The sequence below is a fragment of the Xenopus tropicalis genome, chromosome 6, assembly GCF_000004195.4.
Source record: "Xenopus tropicalis strain Nigerian chromosome 6, UCB_Xtro_10.0, whole genome shotgun sequence".
Lineage (NCBI taxonomy): Eukaryota > Metazoa > Chordata > Amphibia > Anura > Pipidae > Xenopus > Xenopus tropicalis.
This window is the reverse complement of record NC_030682.2, coordinates 76940931-76968251: the sequence shown is the minus strand read 5'-3', so window position 1 is coordinate 76968251 and position 27321 is coordinate 76940931. Positions and strand designations below refer to the sequence as shown.

Here is a 27321-nt window from a genome sequence, read left to right as displayed (position 1 = left end):
AGGGTGAAACTGAGGAGTTGCCTCTGGACATTCAGTAAAGATGCAATTAAGATGACACAGTAAAAAACTGCAGTGGGCTTCTGTTTCAACAGTCAGAACCAGGAATGCAGAGAACATAAACAATTAGGTACAAGAGGACAAGGGACATGAAGTGCGTTAGAAGGACATGGGTAGAGATCCGGGGATAAACAAAAGTAAGGGCCAAGCTCCATCCGGAAAAAAGTATGCACTTTTATTTTAAGTTCAAAAAAGTTGATTCATGGTCTGGTTGCCCCTTCAACTCACAAAGTATTTTGCTCTTCTGAGAAAATCAGACAATGCTCTGAACAGCAATTACTTATACAAATAACTATAAAAACCATTATAAAACTTGTAATCAATCTATATTGGACAATAGCTTAGAATTAAATTTTCTTTTATTATGAAAACGTAATTTTGGGGGGAATCTAATTTATAATGTGAGATTTAAAAAAAAAACAGACCAAACTCCCACACTTATTGATTAAATGTTTATTTTCAGAGCTTGTTTATGTTACAGTTTATGTAGCTAAACTGCAGCTGCAGTGGCTCCTGGCTTATATGACCTGTCTAAGCATGTTCATCCAGCATGATGCTGATAGCAGTAGACATAAAATTGTTGGTTTCATTATTCAATCCATTATTGTTTTTATAGAAACTTTAGGAAGCTACACTGGAGAATTTCCCAATTCCCAAAAATTATCCTACCAATGGCATTAATTTCGCTGAGAAGCAAACAGAAATAAAAACAATCTTCCACTTTTTTTTTTTTGTACAGCATTCTGCTCTAGGCTGAGAATCTAAACCTTTGTTAAAGGATATGTCAACCCCAAAAATAATTTTTTTTAATAAGCAACTTTGCAATATACATTCATTACATATTTGTAATGGTTTTTGAGTTATTTGCATATATAACTGCTATTAAAAGCAGTGTCTGCCTGTCCTTTTCTATTTCCTGCCCTGGTGGCTCTGGGGTTTGAAACAATGTAACACAAGCCAGCAGATTTTACAGACCTACCTTGCTGGAGGAGCCTGGCACTTACAACATTGTTTAAAAAGTAACAACCAGGAGTATCTCTAGTGCCTGATATCTAGTAGCCAATATGTACCCTTTACAAAAGGGTAGAGGTTGTTATATTAGCATAGAAAAGGCCAACTTCTTACTAAAAGCCTTGGTTTCAGAATGTGATGTTGGACAGACAAAAGTCCAGATGGTTTTGGTAAGATAGTGTAAATACTTTATATAGTTGGTGTTATTATTGTGGAAAAGCAGACATTTTTGGCAATAATATGTAAAATGTTTAGTATTTTACACAAAACGTTTATGCTATTTATGCAGCCTGCACTTAAACATGCATGTCGGTGGGGGGGGGGGGGGCATATGTTGGGATGCAAGAAACTTATGCAGTTTTAAAGGAGAAGGAAAGGCTAATAAAGAGTTAATCTCAAGCTGCAGGCATACCTTCAGTTGTCTCAATAGTGCCCTTAAGTCCCCCCATATTTCACCTGTTCAGATGATCACATTTACTTATCCACGAACGCCAATACGATATTATCGTGACTAATCCGATTTTTTCATAAGCATTTTTTTAACAGTGGTTTCTAATATTGTCATAATTATATTTGGGGACAAAGTGTGCTATGTAAACTTTAATAGGGCTAACCTGAATGTTTATCTAGTTTCTGTTTAATTCTGGCACTCCAGGGAATATATAGTGGAGGGAGCAGCATTCTGATAGCTTCTTACATACTTATCTGGCAGAGAACCATATTTCTTGTCTGTGCTTAAATGAACATTTATTGCTATAATCAAGATTCTTGAACCTTAGCAGAGGTGGCTTATATAGAACAAAATTATTGTGTATCTGTATCTAAGGTAAAGGGTCCCTTTCCAGGTAATGGATTATGAAGTGGCATAGGACTACTAACGTATGATAATATCAAATTCAGCACAGCTTTATCATGAGTAATTTGTAGAGATAAAATCAGATAAAAAATACATTTATAGAAGCAGGTTTAACATTTTTCACAAATCAAACATGCTTAGGGTGGGGTGCAAAGGTCCAGAAATTATTTTGCACTACTGATCAATTGTCTTTTTGTTTTTGTAGGTTCTTGCAACAATGGAGCACCTTGAAAAAGTGAGCAGCTTCCAGGAGTTTGTACAGATATTTAGTCAGTTTGGCATTGAAATGGTGGAATTCGCCCATCTAACAGGAGACAGACAAAATGTATGTTCAAATCACTATGGAGAATTATTCTTTCCGCTGTATATTTTCTTAGTTTTCTTCAGTTATTAAAGGAAGACTTACATTGCAGAGTTAAAATTAGAATCTTTGCTTCAGAAGCACTACTGTTAAACTGTGCAGAAACCCTACAGAATTTATCTCTGTAACCTGTGCCTTTTCTCGTTTAAATAGATGACTCCATGGCTGTACAGCAACTTGTTTTTTTTTTTAACTTTGTGTTTATTAATTGTAGCGAGAAGGGATAAAAGGCCTCTCACCTGTTTATTATAATAAATGCACATTTTCTTTATTTTTTTAGCTTGTTTTCTGGGTTTATCCATTGTTGGGCCTGATCATCTTCTGGTTGCTTAGTGCATTTTTTAGGTAGTGTAGTGGGTTGGTTTCTGAATATGTTGGCTTTCAGTCCATGTGGTCCATATCTTTTCGTATGTCTCCATTTTGTGGGGATTGAGTGCAGTCATTTTTTCCATCGTAGATATCCACCAGATTTTGTTATTATTTTGGGAGTTTGTGGCGCCGCCTCCATTTTTTGGCTTTTCCACATCTGGTTGCCAGACAGATTTGGGTATATAATTTGAATTCTGTTTTAGTTAAACATTCTGTTTTACGGGATAGTAGAGCGAGTTGAGGATCTGGCTGAATTTCCTTTTGCAGAAGTTGGCTTATAAGTCTGAAGATGTCCTTCCAAAGTTCTGATATTTGGGGGCATGTCCACCAGGTATGCAGTTCCTCACCTACTTCTCCGCATCCTCTATAACAAGTCGGGGTCTGAGTTGTAGATTTTGTTTAGTTTCAGTGGTTTTAAGTACCAGTTTAATAGCACTTTGTAGGTATTTTCTTTGATGATGGTGTTAATAGATGTCATTCTGATGTTTTCTAAAATTGTTTGCCAGTGTTCGTCATCTGTACTCATGTGTAGCCTTTGTTCCTGTGTTCCATATGTTTAGTTTTGTCTGGTAGTTTGTGGGAGTTCAATTTACTGTAGATCCATGTTATTTGTTGTTTCTTGTATGGATGGAGGCTCAGGTGTTCAAAGATTGTATTCTATGAAATGAAATAGGCACATGTAGCCGATATACGCATGAAAACGCAAGACTTTGCATTATCTCGCGTTTTCATGTGTATATCGGCTACATGTGCCTGCACCCAAGCGTATCTCATTCATTCGGGTGCAGGCACATGTAGGAGGCATAGGGCGGAATTTTCAACAAACGCTTTTACGCTTGCCGGAAATATCCGCCCTACGCCTCGTGTAGCATCGCCAAGCGAGCGGATCTTCACCCGATATCCCCACCTACGTGTGGGTGATATCGGGGAGCATGTAATTATATTGGCGGCAATGGGGCAGTTGGTTCGTGGACCGCATCAACGAGCCGATGCGGTCCCCGATGCGACTAGATTTTCTAACCTGCCCAATTCGGCGATTAGATGCCGAATTGGTCTAATGGACCGATATCGGCAGCTAGAATCGGCCCGTGTATGGGGACCTTTACTGTCTAATGTGCGTGAGTGTTATTACTCTCTTTCTCTAACTGTGTGCTTTGAGTGTGAGTACCCACTGGCTTTATATATAATGCTTGGGGTGTCCGTATCCACTGTGTCCACTGTGCTTGGGGTGCTAGATTCTCTCATTGTATAATGTGCTTGGGGTGCTGGACTATCGCTATATAAGATGCTTGGAGTGCTGTTTCCCTACTGCATACACATGGAAAAATTATATTTAGTCCATTTAGCAGAATTTTAAGTCACAGAACACAAAGGTCTGACTGTCATAGAAAGTAACTCAAACTTCTTTTTACCAAAGATTTGGTTGAGGTTGATCTACAGCTTAAAATGTTGACCATTTATATGTTAAAGCACTTATTGTTAGGGATGTTGTAGTTGTTGCAGTGTTGGTTTTTCCATGCCAGCCATATATTTAACTTATAATTCACTTATAATTATCTAAATATATTGTTGCAGTTATTAAACTTGAAGCAAAATTTGATCCTGCTAGAATATTTCTCTTAAAATCTTGTGAAGACATGCTTCAGTGTTGATGGGTTGATGTGTATGAGGTGTATACAGTACATAGATATTGGTGTGGCATGTGAAAGTGGGCATAGCCTAACAGTTTTATCACATAGCATGCAGCATTACTCCCTCCCATTTGCTCCCTCCCATTTGCCCCCCCTCCAAAGCACAACATCTTCTGCTGCTTATAGTCATTTGCAACCCTAAATGAATATCTGTACCTCTATTGTCCCACCCCCCCCCCCCCCCCCATAGCTCCCTATCTTCTTTTCTGCACATGCTCTGGGATGCTGTTATTTATGTGATCTTAGGGACTGACTCGCATAATGTGGCACCAGAATGTAATAATTAGCCCTATAACATCATGTCTTTTTTTCTGCTTGATGATTTTTAATAACCCATAAGCTAAGCATGTACAACATCACTAACACTCAAAAGATGACCTAACAGGATCCAAAATGGAAAATGGCGAGCTCCTGTGGACAACTTTGAAGATCTAGAGCTTCGCTGTTAGTTTTCTCAAACCTCTCTTATGGCATAAGAAGTTCAGTATATAAAATACAGTATTGCTAGCAATATTCATTTTTAGGCATTAGTTCAACTTTAAGCAGAAAAAAGTTGTGTGATGTGGGGAAAAGTTACTAAGGCAATAGACGCAGCATGATGTTGGCCACCTATTTATTAATTTATACCATTAATTGGCATTTTCTTTAGGACCTAAAGAATGAGAAGAAGAGGGCAAGTATGGCAGCAGCAAGAGCAGTACTCGAAAAATGCACTATGATGTTGTTGACAGCCTCCAAGGTATTAGTTTTCTCTGTGATGCTAGTATCATGTGAAACAGTGTAAAACATTCTTCACATTACATTTACTTTGTTATAGATGTCCGTGGGGATTTCTCTCGCTCACCTATGAAAGAACTTAAGCCAGTTGCTAATCAAAAAATATGTGGACTGTTTTTCTTTGGCTATTTTATATCTGTGTATATATATATATATATATATATATATATATATATATACAGTATATACAAAAAATGCAAAAAAATAGCTGCACTCGCTTATTAGAGAGTGCCTGGGTACACACTGCAAAAGAGTAAATATAGACTGTCATATAAAGCAGGACATTCACATGATTTAAAAGTATGGTTAAAAAGAAATAAAATGTATTTGTTATTTCAACATTTCGGAAGATACTTTTAAGTTCTGTGAGTGCCCTGCTTTATATGACAGTCTAATGTCAGCACTAACAGGATTTTCAAAATTCTAAATAAATGGTTTTAGTAAAGAAAAAGACTATACACTTCGGTCCCCCACAGGGACCTTCGTCAGGAGCAATAAACCATATGCAATCAGACCCACTCCACAAAACTTCTTTAAATACCTTGTGTAGTAAAGTTTTGGCGGCCAAGCATTTTGTTGCCAAGATACAAACTGTACACAAAAAGTCAGCACCATGCAGTGATCAAATAAAACTGCACACATGAACACAATAAAAAATAATTGAACTAGAGACAGAGTAATGGGAGGAAAGAGAAGAAAGATAAGTAAAACAGAACAGAGAGGTGCCCACCCAGCCTGATGGTGAATTCTGCATTCACCAACCTCCTTTCAGCAAGGGCATTAAAGAACTGCGTACTGCCTACATCAGGAAAGGACCCGATTCTATAGTTTGTCATACCAAGATAGTGGTGGGTGTGCACACCACAACACACATGGGATATATTTAACATGCTATGTAAAAAGTGGAGTAAAATATTACCGGTGATGTTGCTCATAGCAGCCAATCAGATTATTTGCTTTGGTTTTCTAACTGTTGAAATCTAATTACTGATTGGTTGCCCTGGGCAACATCACTGGTAATGCTTCAGTTCACTTTTAACACAGCATGATAAATATACACAAATGTTCATGGGTCCCTTGCTGCCAAAATCCCTCACTCTGCCACTATATATTTTTATATACTGTATGCTGCCTGCCTGTGAGAGGAGCCTATTTAAAAATATATACAGTACTACAGTATTAACCAATCACAAGACTGCGTGAATGCCCAGTGAGGTAGTAGTTAGTAGTGTATAGTAAAAAAAAATAAATAAAAAAAAAAAATATATATATATATATATATATATAAACAATACAATGTAACTCCAAGTCAATCACACTTCTGTGAAATCAAACTGTCCACTTAGGTAGCAACACTGATTGACAATAAATTTCACATGCTGTTGTGCAAATGGAATAGACAACAGGTGGAAATTATAGGCAATTAGCAAGACATCCCCAATAAAGGAGTGGTTCTGCAGGTGGTGACCACAGACCACTTCTCCGTTCCTATGCTTTGTGGTTGATGTTTAGGTCACTTTTGAATGTTGATGGTGCTTTCACTCTAGTGGTAGCATGAGACAGAGTCTACAACCCACACAAATGGCTCAGGTAGTGCAGTTCATCCAGGTTGGCACATCAGTGTGAGCTGTGGCAAGAAGGTTTGCTGTGTCTGTCAGCGTAGTGTCCAGAGCATGGAGGCGCTACCAAGAGACAGGCCAGTACATCATGAGACGTGGAGGAGGCCGTAGGAGGGCAACAACCCAGCAGCAGGACCGCTACCTCTGCCTTTGTGCAAGGAGGAACAAGAGGAGCACTGCCAGAGCCCTGCAAAATGACCTCCAGCAGGCCACAAATGTGCATGTGTCTGCTAAAACGGTCAGAAACAGACTGCATGAGGGTGGTATGAGGGCCCGATGTCCACAGGTGGGGATTGTGCTTACAGCCCAACACCATGCAGGATGTTTGGCATTTGCCAGAGAACACCATCGCCACTGACACCCTGTGCTCTTCACAGATGGAAGCAGGTTCACACTGAGCACATGTGACAGATGTGAGTCTGGAGATGCCATGGAGACTGCTGCCTGCAATATCCTCCAGCATGACCAGTTTTGCAGTGGGTCAGTAATGGTGTGGGGTGGCATTTCTTTGCGGGGCTGCACAGCCCTCCATGTGCTTGCTGAGGTAGCCTGACTGCCATTAGGTACCGAGATGAGATCCTTTGATGCCTTGTGAGACCATATGCTGGTGCGGTTGGCCCTAATGCAAGACAATACTAGACCTCATGTGGCTGGAGTGTGTCAGCAGTTCCTGCAAGATGAAGGCATTGATGCTATGGACTAGCCCGCCCGTTCCCCAGACCTGAATCCAATTGTGCAAATCTGGGACATCATGTCTCGCTTCATCCACCAACGCCACGTTGCACCACAGACTGTCCAGGAGTTGGTGGATGCTTTAGTCCAGCTCTGGGAGGAAATCCCTCGGGAGACCATCCGCTACCTCATCAGGAGCATGCCAAGGCATTGTAGGGAGGTCATACAGGCATGTGGAGGCCACACACACACACTACTGAGCCTCATTTTGACTTGTTTTAAGGACATTACATCAAAGTTGGATCAGCCTGTAGTGTTTTTTTCCACTTTAATTTTGAGTGTGACTCCAAATCCAGACCTCCATGGGTTGATAAATTTGATTTCCATTGATAATTTTTGTGTGATTTTGTTGTCAGCACATTCAACTATGTAAAGGACGAAGTATTTAATATATATACATATATACACTACTAACCAATAACAAGTAGTGATGAGCGAATTTTTTCACCAGGCAGAGATTTGCAGTAAATTTCGTGAATTTGTGAATTTTTCACCGTTTCGCTGCGAAACAGGTCAGATTCGCTCATCACTAATAACAAGCCTGTGTGAATGCCCAGTGAAGGTGGCCCCAAAAGGGTAGCCCTACCCTGTCATACACAACATTGTTGTTCAGAGTGTAACCTCTAGGACTATTAAACACCTTGCAGTTAGAGTTATCTTTGATAGTCAACGACTTTTGGGTAGGGTAAAGTCGGACATCCCTTTATTTTTACACAATCTGTCTTGTTCTGATTGTTGATTTGTGGAGTCCAAACTCTTTAGAAATAGTCTTATCCAGCTTTATGGACATCAAAAACTATTTTTCAGAGATCCTCAGGCACCTCCTTCTAGCCATGATACACATCTACAAATGTATCGTATGTGTGATCAGGCTTTGCTGGATCCCCGTTCTTTAAATAAAACAGGGTCTCTCACTCGCGCCTGATTGTCATCCCGTTGACTGAAAACACCAAAATATTATAATGCTAAGGATTTACTTACTTTTGCAACAAGCAGATATGTTATCGTTATTTTTAATAACTACATGACCAAATGTATTAATTTTTGTTTCATTTGTTTAACTAGGTTTTTTTCATCTACTTCTATGACTTAAAAATCATATGGTGTTTTAGATGTAAGGTTTAAAAGTTTTAGGTGTCACATTCATATAAAAATATAGAAAATTTTAAATGGTTCACAAACTTTCGAGAGTCACTGTATGTCATAAGAAACTTAATATATCATCATCACATTTTTAGTAATTATGCCACTATTTATTTTACAGACTTGCCTACGGCACCCTGATTGTGAATCTGCCCGTTTTAATAAAGAAGGTGTCTTCCAAAGAATGAGACTTGCATTGGAGCAGGTTGTAGAAATTGTAACTGATTCTCGGCCAAACGGGGAATGTGAAATAGTTCCAATTAGTATATATACTGGAATCAAAGAATTCAAGGTAAAGATCCTGTAATATCATTATACATTATTATACTAGTTGTGGTCATTAATGTTGTAATGTAAGTTATCAGTTAATATGCTATATCCAGCATGCAAAACAGATGTTCAAAAGCCTGTTTTGTTTTTTCAAAATTCGGCTCTAAGCAAGAAAATCTGCTTCTTAAAATTTCAGAGACTTAAAAAGAAATAAAAAAAAAATACCATCAGCAAAGTGTCAAAGCAATTTCCAAGTCACAGTCTTAATTGTTTTCCGTACCTGTGTCTGTAAATGTGTTGACACAGCACCCTGGCTTCTAAAGCCAAACCTAGGCACATTATATTTATTTTTTGTTAATTTCTATTGTATTATTCAATATGAAATGTTGTAGTTGAAAATAAGCTCTATCAGCTTCAGGAATCCGCTTCATAATATAAGCAATGATTTAGCACCAGTTGCACACCTAATTTTAGTTACTATTTCCTATTGTAGTAGTAAGTGTCACTCTGTTGATATGGGGATAATGGAGACCCGCGCTATACACCCTTTCAAATAAATTAATTATTTTTAATACATGCTTAAAGTCAGAATTTAGAGCTAGATTTTACCAACATTTTTTCACTTTCCTTTCTAGAACAAAATTGAGGGACTTCGAGATAACCTTTATTACCTCTCCAAAGAAAATGTCTCCACTATGTTAGAAGTCATTTTAGAGCATACAGAAGATTTTACAGACTCTGCTTACACCAGCCATGAGAACAGAGAGCATATTCTGGAACTCTCTAACCAGGCCAAGAAAGAGTTAGAACAGCTCGTTTCAGTGTGGATGCAAGCTGTAAGACATTTTTAACAAAGTGCTTTGTTTTATGTTCTGCAAAATCCTCATATCGTCATATTTCTACTTTCCTGGGTTAATTTAAATGTCAAATTCTAACTAATTTGTTTTTTCATTTTTGTTAAGGGCAAAATTTTCCCATGTTTATTACCTCTTATTTTTGAATAAGCTACAGTATAACATACAGGTTCTTAATTTAAGTCCTTTGTAATGATATCCCTTTAAAATATAGCTTACTATTGGATGCATGATGTAAAATTATCTCTAGGGCAATTGACTGTTCTGGTCATTTTACCCGAACCTTGCTGTTTCATGTATACTCCAGGACTGAGTAGGACAGGTCTTACTCTTCTGCGTTGGCAATATGCAGTATGAAGTTCTGATACACATGGGAAGCTGACTTGAACACAGCAATAAGTCTATTTTATCATATTTAAGTACAGGTGTCTGATACTTTATCCAGAAACCCATTATGGGAAGGCCTCTCCCATAGACTCCATTTAAGCAAATCCAGTTTAATTTTTAAAAATGTCCTTTTCTTTGTAGTGTAGTGCAGCAAAAACCCAAATGCTTGGTCCTCACTGCGGGGATATCGACCGCCATTCATATGTGTGAGAATTATATTATGTCAAATGTAGACATACCCTTAAATCCATATGCCTCCACCTCCCCTGTGGATAGCACAGCAACCCCCAGCACATAATTAACACACCTTAGGGACCATTTAATGGCTATTTCCAACTACTAACAAACTCCCAGAACAAACCCCTGCCAGGGTCACCTCCGACAGGCAGCATAGGGCAGGCAGAGTATGGCACACACAGGCAGCACTCTGCCTGCCCTATGCTGCCTGTGTGTGCCGCACTCTGCCTGCCCTATGCTGCCTGTGTGTCCCAATCTCTGTCTACCCTATGCTGCCTGTGTGTGCCATACTCTGCCTGCCCTATGCTGCCTGTGTGTGCCATACTCTGCCTGCCCTGCCCTATCCTGTCTGTGTGTGTCATACTCTGCCTGCCCTACCCTACCTGTGTGCGTGCCATAGTCTACCTGCCCTATGCTGCCTGTGTGTGCCATACTCTGCCTGCCCTTAGCTGCCTATGTGTGCCATGCTCTGCCTGCCTGCCCTACCCTGCCTGTGTGTGCCATACTCTGCCTCCCCTACCCTGCCTGTGTGTGTGCCATACTCTACCTGCACTTAGCTGTCTGTGTGTGCCATGCTCTGCCTGCCCTACCCTGCCTGTGTGTGCCATATCCTCCCTGCCCTATGCTGCCTGTGTGTGCCATACTCTGCCTACCCTATGCTGTCTGTGTGTGCCATACACACAGGCAGCATAGGACAGGCAGTACATACAGTGGTGTGAAAAACTATTTGCCCCCTTCCTGATTTCTTATTCTTTTGCATGTTTGTCACACAAAATGTTTCTGATCATCAAACACATTTAACTATTAGTCAAAGATAACACAAGTAAACACAAAATGCAGTTTTTAAATGAGGGTTTTTATTATTTAGGGAGAAAAAAAATCCAAACCTACATGGCCCTGTGTGAAAAAGTAATTGCCCCCTGAACCTAATAACTGGTTGGGCCACCCTTAGCAGCAATAACTGCAATCAAGCATTTGTGATAACTTGCAACGAGTCTTTTACAGCGCTCTGGAGGAATTTTGGCCCACTCATCTTGGCCCACTTTGACTAGGCCACTCCAAAGTCTTCATTTTGTTTTTCTTCAGCCATTCAGAGGTGGATTTGCTGGTGTGTTTTGGGTCATTGTCCTGCTGCAGCACCCAAGATCGCTTCAGCTTGAGTTGACGAACAGATGGCCGGACATTCTCCTTCAGGATTTTTTGGTAGACAGTAGAATTCATGGTTCCATCTATCACAGCAAGCCTTCCAGGTCCTGAAGCAGCAAAACAACCCCAGACCATTACACTACCGCCACCATATTTTACTGTTGGTATAATGTTCTTTTTCTGAAATGCTGTGTTACTTTTACGCCAGATGTAACGGGACACGCACCTTCCAAAAAGTGCAACTTTTGTCTCGTCGGTCCACAAGGTATTTTCCCAAAAGTCTTGGCAATCATTGAGATGTTTTTTAGCAAAATTGAGACGAGTCTTAATGTTCTTTTTGCTTAAAAGTGGTTTGCGCCTTGGAAATCTGCCATGCAGGCCGTTTTTGCCCAGTCTCTTTCTTATGGTGGAGTCGTGAACACTGACCTTAATTGAGGCAAGTGAGGCCTGCAGTTCTTTAGATGTTGTCCTTGGGGTCTTTTGTGGCCTCTCGGATGAGTTGTCTCTGCGCTCTTGGGGTAATTTTGGCCGGCCGGCCGGCCACTCATGGGAAGGTTCACCACTGTTCCATGTTTTTGCCATTTGTGGATAATGGCTCTCACTGTGGTTCGCTGGAGTCCCAAAGCTTTAGAAATGGCTTTATAACCTTTACCAGACTGATAGATCTCAATTACTTTTGTTCTCATTTGTTCCTGAATTTCTTTGGATCTTGGCATGATGTCTAGCTTTTGAGGTGCTTTTGGGCTACTTCTCTGTGTCAGGTAGCTCCTATTTAAGTGATTTCTTGATTGAAACAGGTGTGGCAGTAATCAGGCCTGGGGGTGACTACAGAAATTGATATTGAAATTGAAAATTGAAATTGATAAACCACAGTTAAGTTATTTTTTAACAAGGGGGGCAATCACTTTTTCACACAGGGCCATGTAGATTTGGAGTTTTTTTTCTCCCTTAATAACGTAAACCTTCATTTAAAAACTGCATTTTGTGTTCAATTATGTTATCTTTGACTAATAGTTAACGGTTTTTGATGAGCAGAAACATTTAAGTGTGACAAACATGCAAAAGAATAAGAAATCAGGAAGGGGGCAAATAGTTTTTCACACCACTGTACAATGTATGTAGGTGTGAAGAGGAGAACAATGTGGGTGAATTACAGCCTGAGCCTGAGGCGTGAACACTGCAGGGGGTGAACAATGCAGAGATTAAAAGGTGTAAACAGTACAGGGGATTACATGTTTAAACAATACAGGGGGATTACAGCCTGAATCTGAGGTGAGAACCATGCAGGGGGCCAGTTAATCTCAGTACTGATACCATTTAAAGCTTACTCAAAGGTAAGCCATCAAAGCAGCCAGACAGGTGGGGGGGCCACACAGAGGGGGGTCGTGGGCCGCCAGTTAGACAGCTCTGATCTACAGCAGTGATCCCCACTTGTGGCTTGTGAGTAACATGTTGCTCCTCAACCCCTTGGATGTTGCTTTCAGTGCCCCCAAACCAAGTAGTTATTTTTGAATTCCTGACTTAGTGGCAAGTTTTAGTTGAGTAAAAACAAGATTTACTACCACATAAAGCCTCCTGTAAGCTGATAGTGTGTATAGAGGTTACCTAATAGCCAATCCTAGACCCTATTTGGCACCTCCATGAACTTTTATGATGCTTGTGTTGCTCTCCAAGTCTTTTTACATTTGACTGTGGCTCACGAGTAAGAAAGGTTGAGGACCCCTGATCTACAGACTCCAACAATATCCAAGCAAATGAGGAATAATCTTAAAATAAAGAATATTGTTCCTTAAAATTAGTTCATATCTTTAAGCATTTCTAATTGTAATATATAGTGTTTGATTTAGAATTGCAAAGTATATCTTAAACATCTTACACATCTTTGAAATAAAATCACCCCCTACTCTTGATGCTAATCGTTATACCTTTTGCTTCAGATAGAGTTTACATTGCATTAGTAAGTGTTTTTTCAGAATTATGGTTTGAGTATGCATAGTGGCAGCGCTGATTGTTGAATCACATTTGCCTTAATATTTTAAGAACTCTAAAAACATGTTTAACATTGTTCATGAAGTGGTGTTTAAGATGACAAGTGTTTACATGGCAGTGCCCTTAGGTAATGCTTGTTTAGTACCTAATCTTAAATGATTAATATTTTGCTTTATTTATATAACAACTACATTTTTCACAGGTTTTTATAGAGATTCTTTATTATTTGCATCAGTTACTGTCCAAGTGAAGCTTACAATCAGGGGCCTCTATTGCATTCTCTTATAAGATACTCTGTTAAAAACACTCCCACTGTACAAAATTTTGGGGTTTTGTGGTTCTTTTTTTTATGTGTTATTATAGTTTTGCTAAAAAAGCTGTAATTGCCCTTTAAGTTGCAAGTTTCAGTTCCCCCAAGGGACCTGTTTAGCTTATTAGTTACAATTTTATCTAAGTGCAGGTGTAGCCTGTTAACTTTATGGGCTCTCTGCCAAAAGCTACTTGTTTAATTAAGTTTGCAAAACATTGTATCTTTTTTAGCGTTCAGTGCAGATATTTTTTTACTAAGAATCTATCAGAAGCGGGACTGCTCCGCAAAAATCAAGACAGTTGGGAGGTATGCATTTCTTGGAATAACTTCTGCCGTTTCTGAGCTAATATTTAATGTAGACAAAGTTGGCTGTATTACTTTGTATGTATGAGCATGGTACACCACCCTTCTCTCCACTCCATTCTCTGGGTCCCTTGCCCACATCTCTGATTTGTCAATAGGCCTGTGCAGTCTGCTTACTGTGGGTCAGTGGTAAAAGTGGTGCATATACTTAGTACTTTCTGTATGTGTCATGAAAAACCAAGGTGAATTAATTTTTTATGCGCATGCGCCGCCTACAGTGTCGTAGGGTCTGAGCAGGAGCAATGCATTATGGGAATCCTCTTTACACAGCTCAGCGTTTTTTCTTCCTGTTTGGCTTCAGATCTTCTGGGCTACAGCATAAACCTTTGCAATTACAGGTCTATAATCTATTTATATAATTCTTTAGCCTGAAGTGGTCCTGTAAATAGGCTTTATAAGATATCAGACCTGTAAATCATCACAATATATTAACAAGCCTTCATAAAACACACTAAAATTCCCTAATAAGCATCCTAAGTAATAATGGTAGTGTACCTAACTGTCTGCACATTTTTGTATTATATGTGCTTGCGGGAATTTCCTCTGGGTACTCTGTTTCCTAAACATGTTGACTGTTAAATGGAGCAAGGTTTTAGTCATTTAATGTCTTCAGACTAAGAGGCCCATTTTCTAAAGGTTGTGTTTTTTTTCCTTTCACAATTTGTAATTTTTTTTTTTTTTTCAAAAATGATTTTTTACAGGAAAAAAAACACAACTTTGACATGGATTTTTTAACAATAAAATCTACTCTTATGACTAAAAAACACTTATTGAAAAAATTATTTGAAAATAAAGTGTCAAACTGGCTCTTCAGTGTCCACTGGGGCCGCCACCTTAAGGGCCCACCACACTAACCCCCTTTGCAAACTGGGATAGATATCTTTTTAACCCTTTCCCTGCCAAAGACGTACGGCGTACGTTGTTGCAGGAAAAGGCTTTATCTGACGATGACGTATGCCGTACGTCGTTTGGCAGATAAAGATTCTCTCTGCAGAAGCAGCACATGGCGCATGGTGATGACAGCCTCCTGCGCAATGAGCCAGGGGGGCTGTCATGTCGGCCCTGCAACGCGATCGTCACAGGGCCCCCCCCCCAAGCAGCAGACGGCCATCCATGCGATCTGGATCTTCTGGACAGGTTTATTTGTTGTATTTACACACTTACACTCACTTACACACATTTATACCTACATACAGCACACAATTTAGCACTTTTTTTTTTCTTTATTCTTTTTTTTTTTTTTTTTTTTTTTCATTTTGCACACTAATATACACTTATATACACTCATATACACACTTACATACTGTCACACTACTTTTACATATGTACACACGTGTATACACAAACTTTGTTTTTTGTATTATTTATTTATTTTGTTTCCATTTTACTGCTTGTTTTTAGTTTATTTTCCTTAAAAACTGTTTATTTTGACAGCGTGACTATTGGATCAGATATTCTGCCCACTAATTACATAAGTAGTAGACTTGTGTGACTTATTTTGTTGTTTCGCTGATTTGCACAATTTTTGTGGTTTTATTGCATTTTTATCCCTGTATAAGTGTTCCTGATCTGTTTTTAGCATAGCTTTGCCAGGTGTAACTTTGTTGTACAAAAATAACTTTACCTATTTTGAATTCATCAAAATGTGTACTTTACAAAAATATATGGTTTTCTGGATTTTTCTGTATAGTTTGGGGGTGTTACAGCACATAATACGCTGACAGGGGGCTCTGTATGCAAAAGCTGGGTTTGCAGGCGAGAAATCCATATGCGCTTTTGGGGTCAGTAAATACCACAGACTTTGGTATATCTATGCATATTGGGCATCAAACTGTTCAGTAGACCTTAGGTGTTCCTATTTGTGGTGATTTGCCTTTGTACGCAAGAAATTGTGTGAGATAAATGCGGCAAACTTCAACATTTTTAGGCGATTTTCTGAAATATCATAAAAATCGGCAAACTTAGGAAAGCTTGTGGCTTGGTACTTTGGAGTAGAAAGACATGGGTACCCATTTTAGATTCGGGGGAAAGTGTACTTTCCAAAAATATATGGATTTCTGGGGTGAGCGTACTTTTTTGTAGCATTATCCTACATAAAGGATGTAAATGTGTTGGTTTTGCTGGAGCTGAAATGACAGATCATATGGGGGTATGTTCCCATTGGGACCCCTACATGCCACATATTTGGGTAAACCTATACATATTGGGCATCAAACTGTTCAGTGGACCCCTGGCATTCAAATTCAGGGTGTTTTATCTTGGTACCTAATGCTATGTGGGAGATAAGATGCTGCAAAGTGGAAGCTTTGAGCGGATTTTTGAAAAATGTCATCAAAATTGCTAACTTTAGAAATGCTTTGTGGCTTGGTACTTTGGAGTAGAAAGACATGGGTACCCATTTAAGATAGGGGTATGTTCCCATTGGGGCCCCTACATACCACATACTTAGGTAAACCTATACATATTGGACATCAAACTTTTTTTTAGCATTATCCTACATAAAGGATGTAAATGTGTTGATTTTGCTGGAGCTGAAATGACAGTACATATGGGGGTATGTTCCCATTGGGGCCCCTACATGCCACATATTTGGGTAAACCTATACATATTGGGCATCAAACTGTTCAGTGGACCCCTGGCATATTGGTACCTAATGCTATGTGGGAGATAAAGTGCTGGAAACTGGAAGCTTTGAAGGGATTTTTGGAAATTTCATCAAAATTGCCAGCTTTAGGAAAGCTTTGCAGCTTGGTACTTTGGAGTAGATAGACATGGGTACCCATTTTGAATTCAGGGGAATGTGTACTTTCCAAAAATATATGACTTTCTGGGGTGAGTGTACTTTTTACTAGCTTTATCCCACGTATAATGATGCAAATGTGTTGATTTTGCAGGAGCTGAAATGACAGAAATGATTGATCATATGGGGTATGTTCACTTTGGGCCCCTACATGCCACATACTTAGGTAAACCTATACATATTGGGCAACAAACTGTTCAGTGGACCCCTGGCATTCATATTTAGGGTGTTTTATTTGGTTACTTTATGACCTGTAGGAGAAAAGATACTATAGACTGGCTTTTGAAGCGATTTTTTAAAAACTTCACAAATTTTGATAAAAACCTATAATTTTAGGAAAGCATTGTGACTTGATAGTTTGGAGTAGACCGACAATTGTGCCTATTCTGGATTCCCCAGAATCTGTTCTTTCCAGAAATGTGTAATTTTTTGGGATAAACCTTCTGTTAGTGGAAGTTTTGGCCTTGAAATCTAAAGTATGCAGCTTCGTGAAGCAGTGCTAGGGAAATTTGGCAGTGTACTGCTGGAAGTTTTTGACCTATACAAGTGAGAAATCTCCATAAAACTATATATATTTGGTATTGGCACGTTCAGGAGACATGGGACTTTCCAAATCAGTTGTATTTTTGTGCATAAAATAATACCAAAATTCTACCATATTTTGAAAGCTTAGTTTGTCCTGTAAAAAACAATATATTGTTTTCCTGGGTAAACTAAAAGTCCCCCCGAGGAAAGACCCCTAAAGTGAAACAGTGCAAAATGTTCAAAAACTGTCTGGCAGTAGAAGTTCCACTTTTGTCCAAAACGGCTGGCAGTGAAAGGGTTAAACCTTGCTCTTTAATTTAGCATAAACATACCTTATTATATAGTCATAAGGGTTGTAAATAACAATAACAGGATTTTACTAATGCTTTTGATTTGATTTTCCTGTATAAAAACTGTGCTGAACAGAGTTGAAGATCAATTTCCATAAATGCGTTAAAAGTTAAACATAAGAGCAAGACTGTATTTAGCAAAACCTATTTTAATGGGCAGTTTCCCTTTAGCAGCTGCTACTTGACTAATTCCTTGCACTTTTTATGTGTGTTAATGGCTACTTCACACACAGAATGTGGTTGTGAAGTAAACGCATTAATAATTGTAGCCTGCCCACATGCTTCTGCTAATTAGGACTTAACAACACAGAAAGGGCTGTAAGCAAGACTGGAACCTGCAACAAACTGAAAATAAATAAAGAGAAATTGACATATTTTAAGGATGCAATATCAGACCCTTCAACATTTAAATGAATATAGTTGTGCTTTAAAAAAAACAAAAAAAACCACATGAAATGTATAACATACCAAGAGAACGTTTACAAAATTTTATACAATTGGTACCTAACCCCCTTAAAATGATCACAGATCTATCCAGGAACTGTTAATGCTTGTTGGAGATGTAACAAGGAAATAGAGATATGTTACACATATGGTGGTCCTGTTCTGCCATCCAATCCTTCTGGAATTCACAAGATTTTGTTTTATCCCCAAAAGTGGTGTTATAAACATCTATGACAAAATTCCTAACAAAGTTCTGGAAATAGTAATTTGTAGTTATGTTTGATGTGTTTGGTTTTTTTTTGTTGTTGTTTTTGGAGCTGAAAATTGTATTTATAAAGTTACTGTGTATTTCCTTTCTCAGTGGTGCTATTGATAAAATAAGTAGTGTAATTATTATGGTTTACATGCATTGTAAAAACTAATAAAAGTAAGTTAGAAAAAAACAAAAAAAAAGACATGGCACCTTGTATATTTATGAATTATATATATGTATATACATACAGATATCAGACTCATTATCCAGAATGTTCGGGAATTCCCGATAAGGGATCTTTCCGTTATTTGGATCTCTATACCTTAAGTCTACTAAAAAAAAAATCAATAAAACATTAATTAAACCCAATAAGATTGTTTTGCATCCAGTAAGGATTCATTAATATATATATATATAATAGTATAAAAAAGACCAGCAACTCCGGGATTTCTTGTGAAAAATAAAAACTACTTTGAAAATATGTTTTGATTTTTCACAAGAAATCCCGGAGTTGCTGGTCTTTTTTTATACTATTGGAACCCTTTACCGAGCACCCGAGGTATGTTATGTAGCGGTGTGCCATCCTTTGTGTGTGTATGTATGTATATATATATATATATATATATTATATATATATTATATATACAGGCTGGAGTGATGGCGCACACAGGATTTTCACAAAGGAGTCACAGGATCAAAAAAATGGAATAAAGGTTTATTGTGACCAACGTTTCAGCTCCACACAGGAGCTTTCGTCAGCTACATATATACATATATATATACATACATATATATATACATACATACATATACATATATAGTCACAGCACTCACAGGAATTTTTCATACAGGAGCGACATATGAAGAAAATTAGGTTCTTTATTCAGTCCAACGTTTCAGTTTCTGATTGGAACTTTTGTCAGGAACACCAACACCATAGTGTAATACAGACTCTTAAAAGCCTAAATTTAGAAATCAAACATTACAGGTAAATCAAAATAGAAATTTAAAAGAAAGAGTGCTAGAAATGAGTTTGTGAAGATATAGCCAACAGAATACACATACCTTATGTCTCAGCTCATCATGGTTTTGCGAAAATATAGATTACCCGGTAAAACCTATATGCGTGGTAAAATCCCCTATAACCGACTGTCCACGGATGGATCATGCATGATATAGTACCCCAAGATCCCTGTGTATATGAACGTAGCATTCAGGGTCTCCCCACCATTGCTAGGCAAGCACCCCCAGAGGTGAGTGGGCATGTAGCATCCGTATGCATCGCCAATCGCTGTGTGTTTGCCGCATCTCATAGGACCCAGTTAGGAAGAGCACCTTTAGGGTGGCTGAGAGGTTAGCACTTGCATCGCACACCTTGGCCAACTCACATTAGTCAGATGTCAGTGCCAACGTGCCTTAGAGTATACAACCATTATTACTTCTGCAAGCTCATATTTTAAAGGGATCCAGGTAAAGCGGCATTGCCATTTGCGCCCCTCACGTAGGGGGTTATTTTATGCCATCAGCTCTGCCAAAGACAATCATGGGCTATACCTGTGGGGGGCACTTTTGCTCGAAAATGGACATGATGCTATAGAAGCAGCGGCAGCAGGCGGGCCCCTACATACACCCCCCTTCCTTCTCAATATGCCCTGTGTAGGGCAAGGGATACCCCATGATTGTCAGGGCTGATGGCATAAAATAACCCTCTAAATGAGGGGTGCAAATGGCAATGTTGCTTTACCTGGATCCCCTATAAACTATGAACACGCAGTAGTAATAATGGTTGTATACAAAAAAAAAATGGTGCTTTTATTCAACTTGGTGGTATACCATTACCAATGGAAAAAGTACAGTACTTGCATGATTTGTTTAAAAAAAATAAACAGGGTTTTTTAAACTTTGGTATCTTGTGCTGGTTGCCTAAGCATTAAGCATCTATATTACACTATTGTGTTGGTGTCCCTGACGAAAGTTCCAATCAGGAACTGAAATGTTGGACTGAATAAAGAACCTCATTTTCTTCATATGTTGCTTCTGTGTGAAAAATTCCTGTGGGTGCCCCCACTACCTATTGCTATGCTTGCTTTTTTACTGCACTGGCACCCAAATATCATGTGCTGTTTATTGACATTTACCAATGGAAGAAGCACAGTGATTACACCCCTTCCTTCTCTTTTAAGCCAATCTCTGCTAAGAAAGATTGAATTAATTCTCTTTTATTTATAGAATTAGCAACATAATTTAATTTTGAATATAATTGACTGCACAGTTAATCTGGCTATTTTTTCTTTACAGCAAGCACAAAAAACAAAGGATATTATGGAAGATTTGGAACTGGCTATTCTGAAGATGTGTCAGTGTATTACAGAGCTGAAACGAGAAGTAAGTGAAAAAGAAAAGGTTAATGTTATTTGGTGGTCACAGCACATGGGCAGACTTTTGTGCCTTTTATTTCATATGGGGGTAGTCTTAAAGTTGGTTCAACAACTGGTTAAGCAGTTTTTGATTCATTATTTACTGTAGATAGTAGCACCTGGTGTAATAATTGAGGGCAGAAAGATAAAGATAGAGCGAGACCGGTGATTTCCCAAGATGTTCTGCAGTTTAGATGAATCTTTTTTATTGTTTAATTTAAAAACATCACAGAAACCCTATATAGCTCTGTTAAACAATGTTAAATATGACATTTAGTTTGCTTTGTTGCTGTGATAGAAATAAAGAGATATCAGACAACCTTATAATTAGAGTCTTGTAAAAATAATAATGCCGAAACCCACATATTAATAATGTAATATGGAGTACACTCATATGGGGGGAGAGAGGATAAGATCTCTTCTGCTCTCCGTAGCATTGTTACTTTTTTTTTTTTTTTTTTAATAATTTTCTTCTTGAAGAAAGGCCCCACTGTGTAAAAGCATCTGGATGTTTTTAATAAACTAAGTATCAGAATTGTTTTTCGTTTGTAACATTAACTGCCTTTTCATCTTGCCAACATGTTGTTCCAATGCCACAGAGAGAGTGCTGCCCAATACAGGCTGACCTTTTGTAATGCTAGAGTAAGTCTTTGGTTTACTCCTGCAGTGCCAGTACATCTTTGCAAATATTTAGAGACCAGTGAAAGTTTATTCTATAACAATTAGTTTGTTTCTAGCAATTGATGTAGACTAATAGGTACAATATAAGTAAGGAATGTTGGCATTACAATAAAGGAAATTACAAGATTGGAGTCTCTGTTGAGCTGAGCCCTCTTTACCTTCTGTATCAGCTAGTGTTTGTATGTAATTTGACTGTTTGGTGTGCACATGCCCCTCTGTACAGCACTGTATATTGGCACTTTATAAACACATTAATAATAATTTCATATATTTTATAATGTAACCTTATGGAGATTGTGGAGAAAACGCATGGATGAAACCACATATAGTTTTTATTTGGCTGGTGCATCATATCCAAATGCACTTTAGAATAATTGTAATGGAGTCGTGTTTATTTATTCTGCATAACATGTCTGTCTGAGGCAGACTTCATGTACCTGTTATGGTGGATGTACTGGGACATTAAAAGCTGCTGTCTTGTAATGGACCCACCCATGGGCCTGCCTGTTTTTGATTTTGCCATCTAACAAAGACCGCATCAGCGTAAAGTTCCACTGTATTATCTGGTCTTTAACCAATGGGCCAACAATTGGATCAACCTGATTTGGTCACAGATATGAGTAACCAAATTGGACCCAGATACTTTTGTTTGATGAGGTCTGGCAGTTTATGGCCAGATTTACTTTTTGTATTTATCATTTTCATTGATTGCTTAAGCATTGTCTTTGTGAATTGTTCCATACAATTGGGATTGGGAAAGTGAAGGGGCTCATTTATGATCACTAAATGTTAAAATTGGCACAGAATTGAGGCCGTAAAATTGCCTACAGAATGCAGTTTTGCCTATTGCATTTATCATTACCAAGTCCTAGTGCCAATTTGACCATGAAGTAAAGGTAAGTTCATTTTAATAATCTACAACTAAAGGACTTAAAGATGTACAACTTGTACCAAGTTTTAGTTGCATAAAGTTAGGGAATCGGCACCCTGCAAAAAAAATGTTTGCCCTTAGCTGCCTGCTTCCACCCCCTCCCCCCACCCCATGTGCTCGCTTCAGGTGAAAAAGGAGCTGAAACCATACAGCAGACCCCTGCCATGGCTCTGCTATATGGTAGGAATGCCGCTTTCATACTGTGCACACTTTAATGCACAAGTCCTATAGTTTTAGAAATTGTTCCCCCATGCTTTACTGCTGAAAGGGTTATATTTGTGCAAATGTCTTCATGGAAATCCTTTAGTTTTTACCAATGAGTTTTTACAGTCAGGTAAGGTGAGATCACACAGTGTATAGTATAGCACTGCCAAGGTCAAATAGACACTAGTCACATTGCCAAAATTAGAACACAGACATCCGGTCTCTAGATGTCATGCAACACGATCCTTCCAGATATATAATTCATATTTAACCTCCAAGTTGTAATGAAATGTACACTGCTATGAATCAATACTTTTTATAGTGTGTATGTATTCTAGTGAAATTTCAACTGGCTTTTTTTGAATACTAGTTTTTTTTGGAATACTGGCTTTATAAACATGAAAGTGCAATCATTGCCTGGCATTTTATGCTGGTCAGCAATGCATGACATTAGAATATTAGTGTTAAAAGCAAGTACAACACATCAATTGGACGGAAGTTTAATTATGAAATTTTATTCAGTTTAACATAGAGTTGCAATATGTTTGTTGTAATGCAAGTTCATGTGTTAGGTGTAGGTTAATTTGTAATAATAATATAATACATGAGAGCCATGAATATCCTGTAAATTATATCCTTATAAACAGAGCTTATTCATTTCTGTCATATGACTCATGTATGTGAAACCTGTATTATAATAAATAATGTACTTGTTGTAAAATATGAGGATATTAGAAGTTCCACAACTTGTCTAAAAGCACTCATACCTTATAATGATTATGGAACTCCTTGATTACTTACAATATGCTTATACATTCTGCAATATATTATCCTAGAGTATATGCAAATAAATATAAAACCAGGGAAAAGGATGTCAAAATATTAACAGCTGTGGTACACAGATAAACAGCTTGTCAAACTGGCAATCATCACTGTTCTAAATGGCATATGTCAGCATACTTGATAAGATATTTCATGTGCAACTGTGCAGCTTGAGAAAGAAAAAATGTAGAAAAACATCCCAACCTGATGGCTTCATACACTATTATTATTTAATATTAACATTTATTTATAAAACCAACATATTCCGCAGCACTGTACAATGAGTGGGATTCATACATTGGAAATACAGAGTAACATATAAAACAACCAATAGCCGATATAAGAGGTGAAGAGGGTCCTGCCCAAAAGAGCATGAAATCTACAAGGAGAAAGGGTTGAGACACAGGTTTGTATATCAGAAAAAAAATTGTATGAAGCACGCCTAAGTGCTCTAACACCTCCACCCCAGCTTAAAATACATGACCCTTTTTGTTTTACCTTTTGCAGCACAAAAAAATGTTTTTTGTTTGTAATAATTTATTATTTATTTATTTTTTTAAGTCACATATCTTTGGTATCCTGTCAATGTGTGGTATAATTTCTATTTTAAAAATGTTAACATTCATAGCAAGAACGAGTGGAACTGTACACTAATTCAAGCTTATGTTAGTATGACCCTAAAATGAAAGAGCACAAAATGTTCAAAAAAGTTTTTGGCAATTTGGGTGCACATTTTTGGAAAATCATCTTGCAATAAAAAAAAAAAAAAACCTTTATCTCAGAACCTTTTTTTTGCCTGCTTTTGTCTTTGGAGTAATGCTGGTAATGTTTTTAATTTTAACAGCCCCTTAAAGGAGCAGTTCAGTGTAAAAATTAAACTGGGTAAAATAAAAAAAGTTTTTGAAATGTTTTTCAAGATGCCTAAAACTGCTTCCTCCTTTACAGCTGTCTAAGCTTTTAGCAGTCAGTAACCAATCAGCGACTTAAGGGGGTCCACATGGGACATAACTGTTCAGTTAGTTTGCATTTGAATCTGACCTGTATGCTCACAGACTAACTGAACAGTTATGTCCCATGTAGCCCCCCCCCCCCCAAAGTCACTTGGTAACTAAGCTGAAAGCAGGAAGTAGTTTGTTCTGGCTATTATGTTAGACATCTGCTCACTCCAGGCTTTATAGATTAAATTTTTGCCTAACTATATTGTAAATATTATTTATTTTGTGCAGTCTATCAATTTTACCCAGTTTCATTTTTACACTGCTGTTCCTTTAAGCTAAAAACAAAATTACTTGTACAGGGAAAATGCATATGTTATACATAGTCATGTTCTATCTTTTTATGGGCTGTAAGCAAGGTAAGCAGAGCTTGTGTGCCATTCCACTGCTTGCTCTATTTCAGTACCTTCTCTACACCTATGCCTTTATTTCCCTTCATGCTACCCAGTGATATCAGGCCATGTCCCCCATGTAAGGCTGATGCCACACCAGGCGTAGGGCTGATTTTTTCGGCAAGCGGAAAAACGCTTGCCGAAAATTCAGCCCTACGCCTGCTACTTGTGCCTGCACCCGAATGAATGGGATACGCTTGGGTGCAGGCACATGTAGCCGATATACGCATGAAAACGCGAGAGAATGCAAAGTCTCGCGTTTTCATGCGTATATCGGCTACATGTGCCTGCACCCAAGCGTATCCCATTCATTCGGGTGCAGGCACAAGTAGCAGGCATAGGGCTGAATTTTCGGCAAGCGTTTTTCCGCTTGCCGAAAAAATCAGCCCTACGCCTGGTGTGGCATCAGCCTTATAGATGATTAGCAAACAAACTAGACAGGCAGTATAATATTCCTTAGTAACACCTATATAGAAAGCCAGCCATTACAGCGGTAATATAATTATACATATGTTACATATGTTATGACGGTTACTCTTTAAATGTCCTGCAAATGTGTAAGGCATCATGTGGGAATAAAGAGGGTTGTTTTTGCTATTGCTATGCCTTTATAATTCTAGATTTCCCTCACGTCCCTTGGCAGCACTTACTTAGAGATGTCGTCCACCTGGTAGGAAAACACCCCCTCATCTCCTATAAGTTCCTCTGTTCCCCTCTAGCCCTCAGTGTTTTTTTTCTACCGGAAGGATTACACCATATGTTTTTTTTTGCTTTTGCCTGGGCGCCTTTCAGATGAATGTGCCTCCAGAGATGCGTATGACCAGGGCGCCTTACAGATGTTTGTGCCCCCTGCGTGGTGGTGGACTTACCCTTACGCATTCCCTGTAGTAAACAGGGCTATAACCAGGTCGCCTATCAGATGATTGTGCCTCCTGTGTTGTGTAGCTGGCGGCCGCGGCGCTCCTCCGTGTACAGCAGGTGAAGGCGCGATGACATCATCAGCGGCGCCAGTGGAACGCATGCAGGCGTTGGAACGCAGACTCCGCGTCATATCCAGAGAAAGGGATGCCTTTTTAAACCAGCTAGCATGGCGGCTTGTTGCCGCTCCCAGGGGTACTGCTGGTGGCTCGCGCTGGTCCTGTGCATAGCGTTCCAACTCTGCCAGTAAGTAAGCATCTATGGATGTTTTTTCTTTCACTAAAGCTGCATTTTAGTTCTGCTTGTGACAGGGGGTCGTTTCTGTTTTATGTTGTTTCAGCAATGGCTGACACTGCTTTGGAAAAGGAAAAGGGAAAGACTAAAGAGAAGGCTAAAACTAAAGAAAATTTATCTGAATCCCCTAAAGGGAAAAAGGAAATAAAGAAACCGACCTCCATATCTTGTTTTGGGTGTGATATAAAATGTAACCCTATAGAAGGTGAAAAATTGTGCAGTACATGTAAAGGGAAACTTAAAAACCCTGTTAATTCCCCAGAGGGGGCTGAAGGACTAGTGTCCTGGATGAAGGGAGCCATGATGCAGGCTTTTGAGTCTTTTAAGCAACAGAAGCCAAATAAAGATGTTTTGCAAACTGACAGTCCCTTTTATGAGGATTTCTCGTGTGATACATCATTTGGGGAAGGTACCTCAAAGTTGAAATATGAATCTGAGTCAGAGGAAGGAGAATTTTCAGAATCTGAAGATTTTTTTCCTGTTGATGATATAGGGGACCTAATTGCAGCTGTCAGAGATACAATGGGGTTAGAAGATTCTTCAGAGCCCCCTAAAAAATCAAGCAAGTTGTTTGCGAACATAAGTAAGTGTAAACCATCTTTTCCAGTGGATGAGGCTATTAAGAACAAAATTAAAAGTCAGTGGTCTGTATTAGATAAGAAATGGGCCCCGCAAAATAAATTTTACTCTCTTTTTCCTTTTGATGTGGAAGACACTAAATTTTGGGATGTACCTCCAAAACTTGATCCTCCGGTAGCCCAGACTGTCAAAAGAACAACTTTACCGTTAGAAGACAGTACTGGTCTCAAGGACGCCATGGATAGAAAGGCAGAGGGGGCCCTAAGGAAAACCTATCTGGCAGCAGCAGCAGGTTTCAAGCCAGCAATAGCAGCAGCTTCAGTGGCAAGATCCCTTAAGGTCTGGGTCCTGCAACTAGAGAAAGCCTTAAAGTAAGGAGTCCCAAGAGAAAATCTTTTAGCAGATTTGCCTATGGTGATCTCAGCCTCCGATTTTTTGACAGAAGCCACTTTATCCTCAGTGGATATACTGGCTAAAACTACAGCTTTTGCTACCTCAGCGAGAAGGGCTCTATGGCTCAAACCATGGGTGGCAGATACAGCTT

At 38.7% G+C, this 27321-nt stretch overlaps 1 protein-coding gene across 2 annotated transcripts in view; it reads left to right on the top strand.

The window, feature by feature from the left end:
* The window catches only part of ctnnal1 (catenin alpha-like 1), a 209648-nt gene that overhangs the window by 88628 nt on the left and 93699 nt on the right, over positions 1-27321 (top strand). For both annotated transcript variants that reach the window (XM_012964197.3, NM_001102965.1), the window contains 5 exon segments: positions 2130-2249; positions 4995-5084; positions 8738-8908; positions 9522-9722; positions 20843-20929. In XM_012964197.3, coding sequence (XP_012819651.2) covers positions 2130-2249; positions 4995-5084; positions 8738-8908; positions 9522-9722; positions 20843-20929 — 669 coding nt within the window.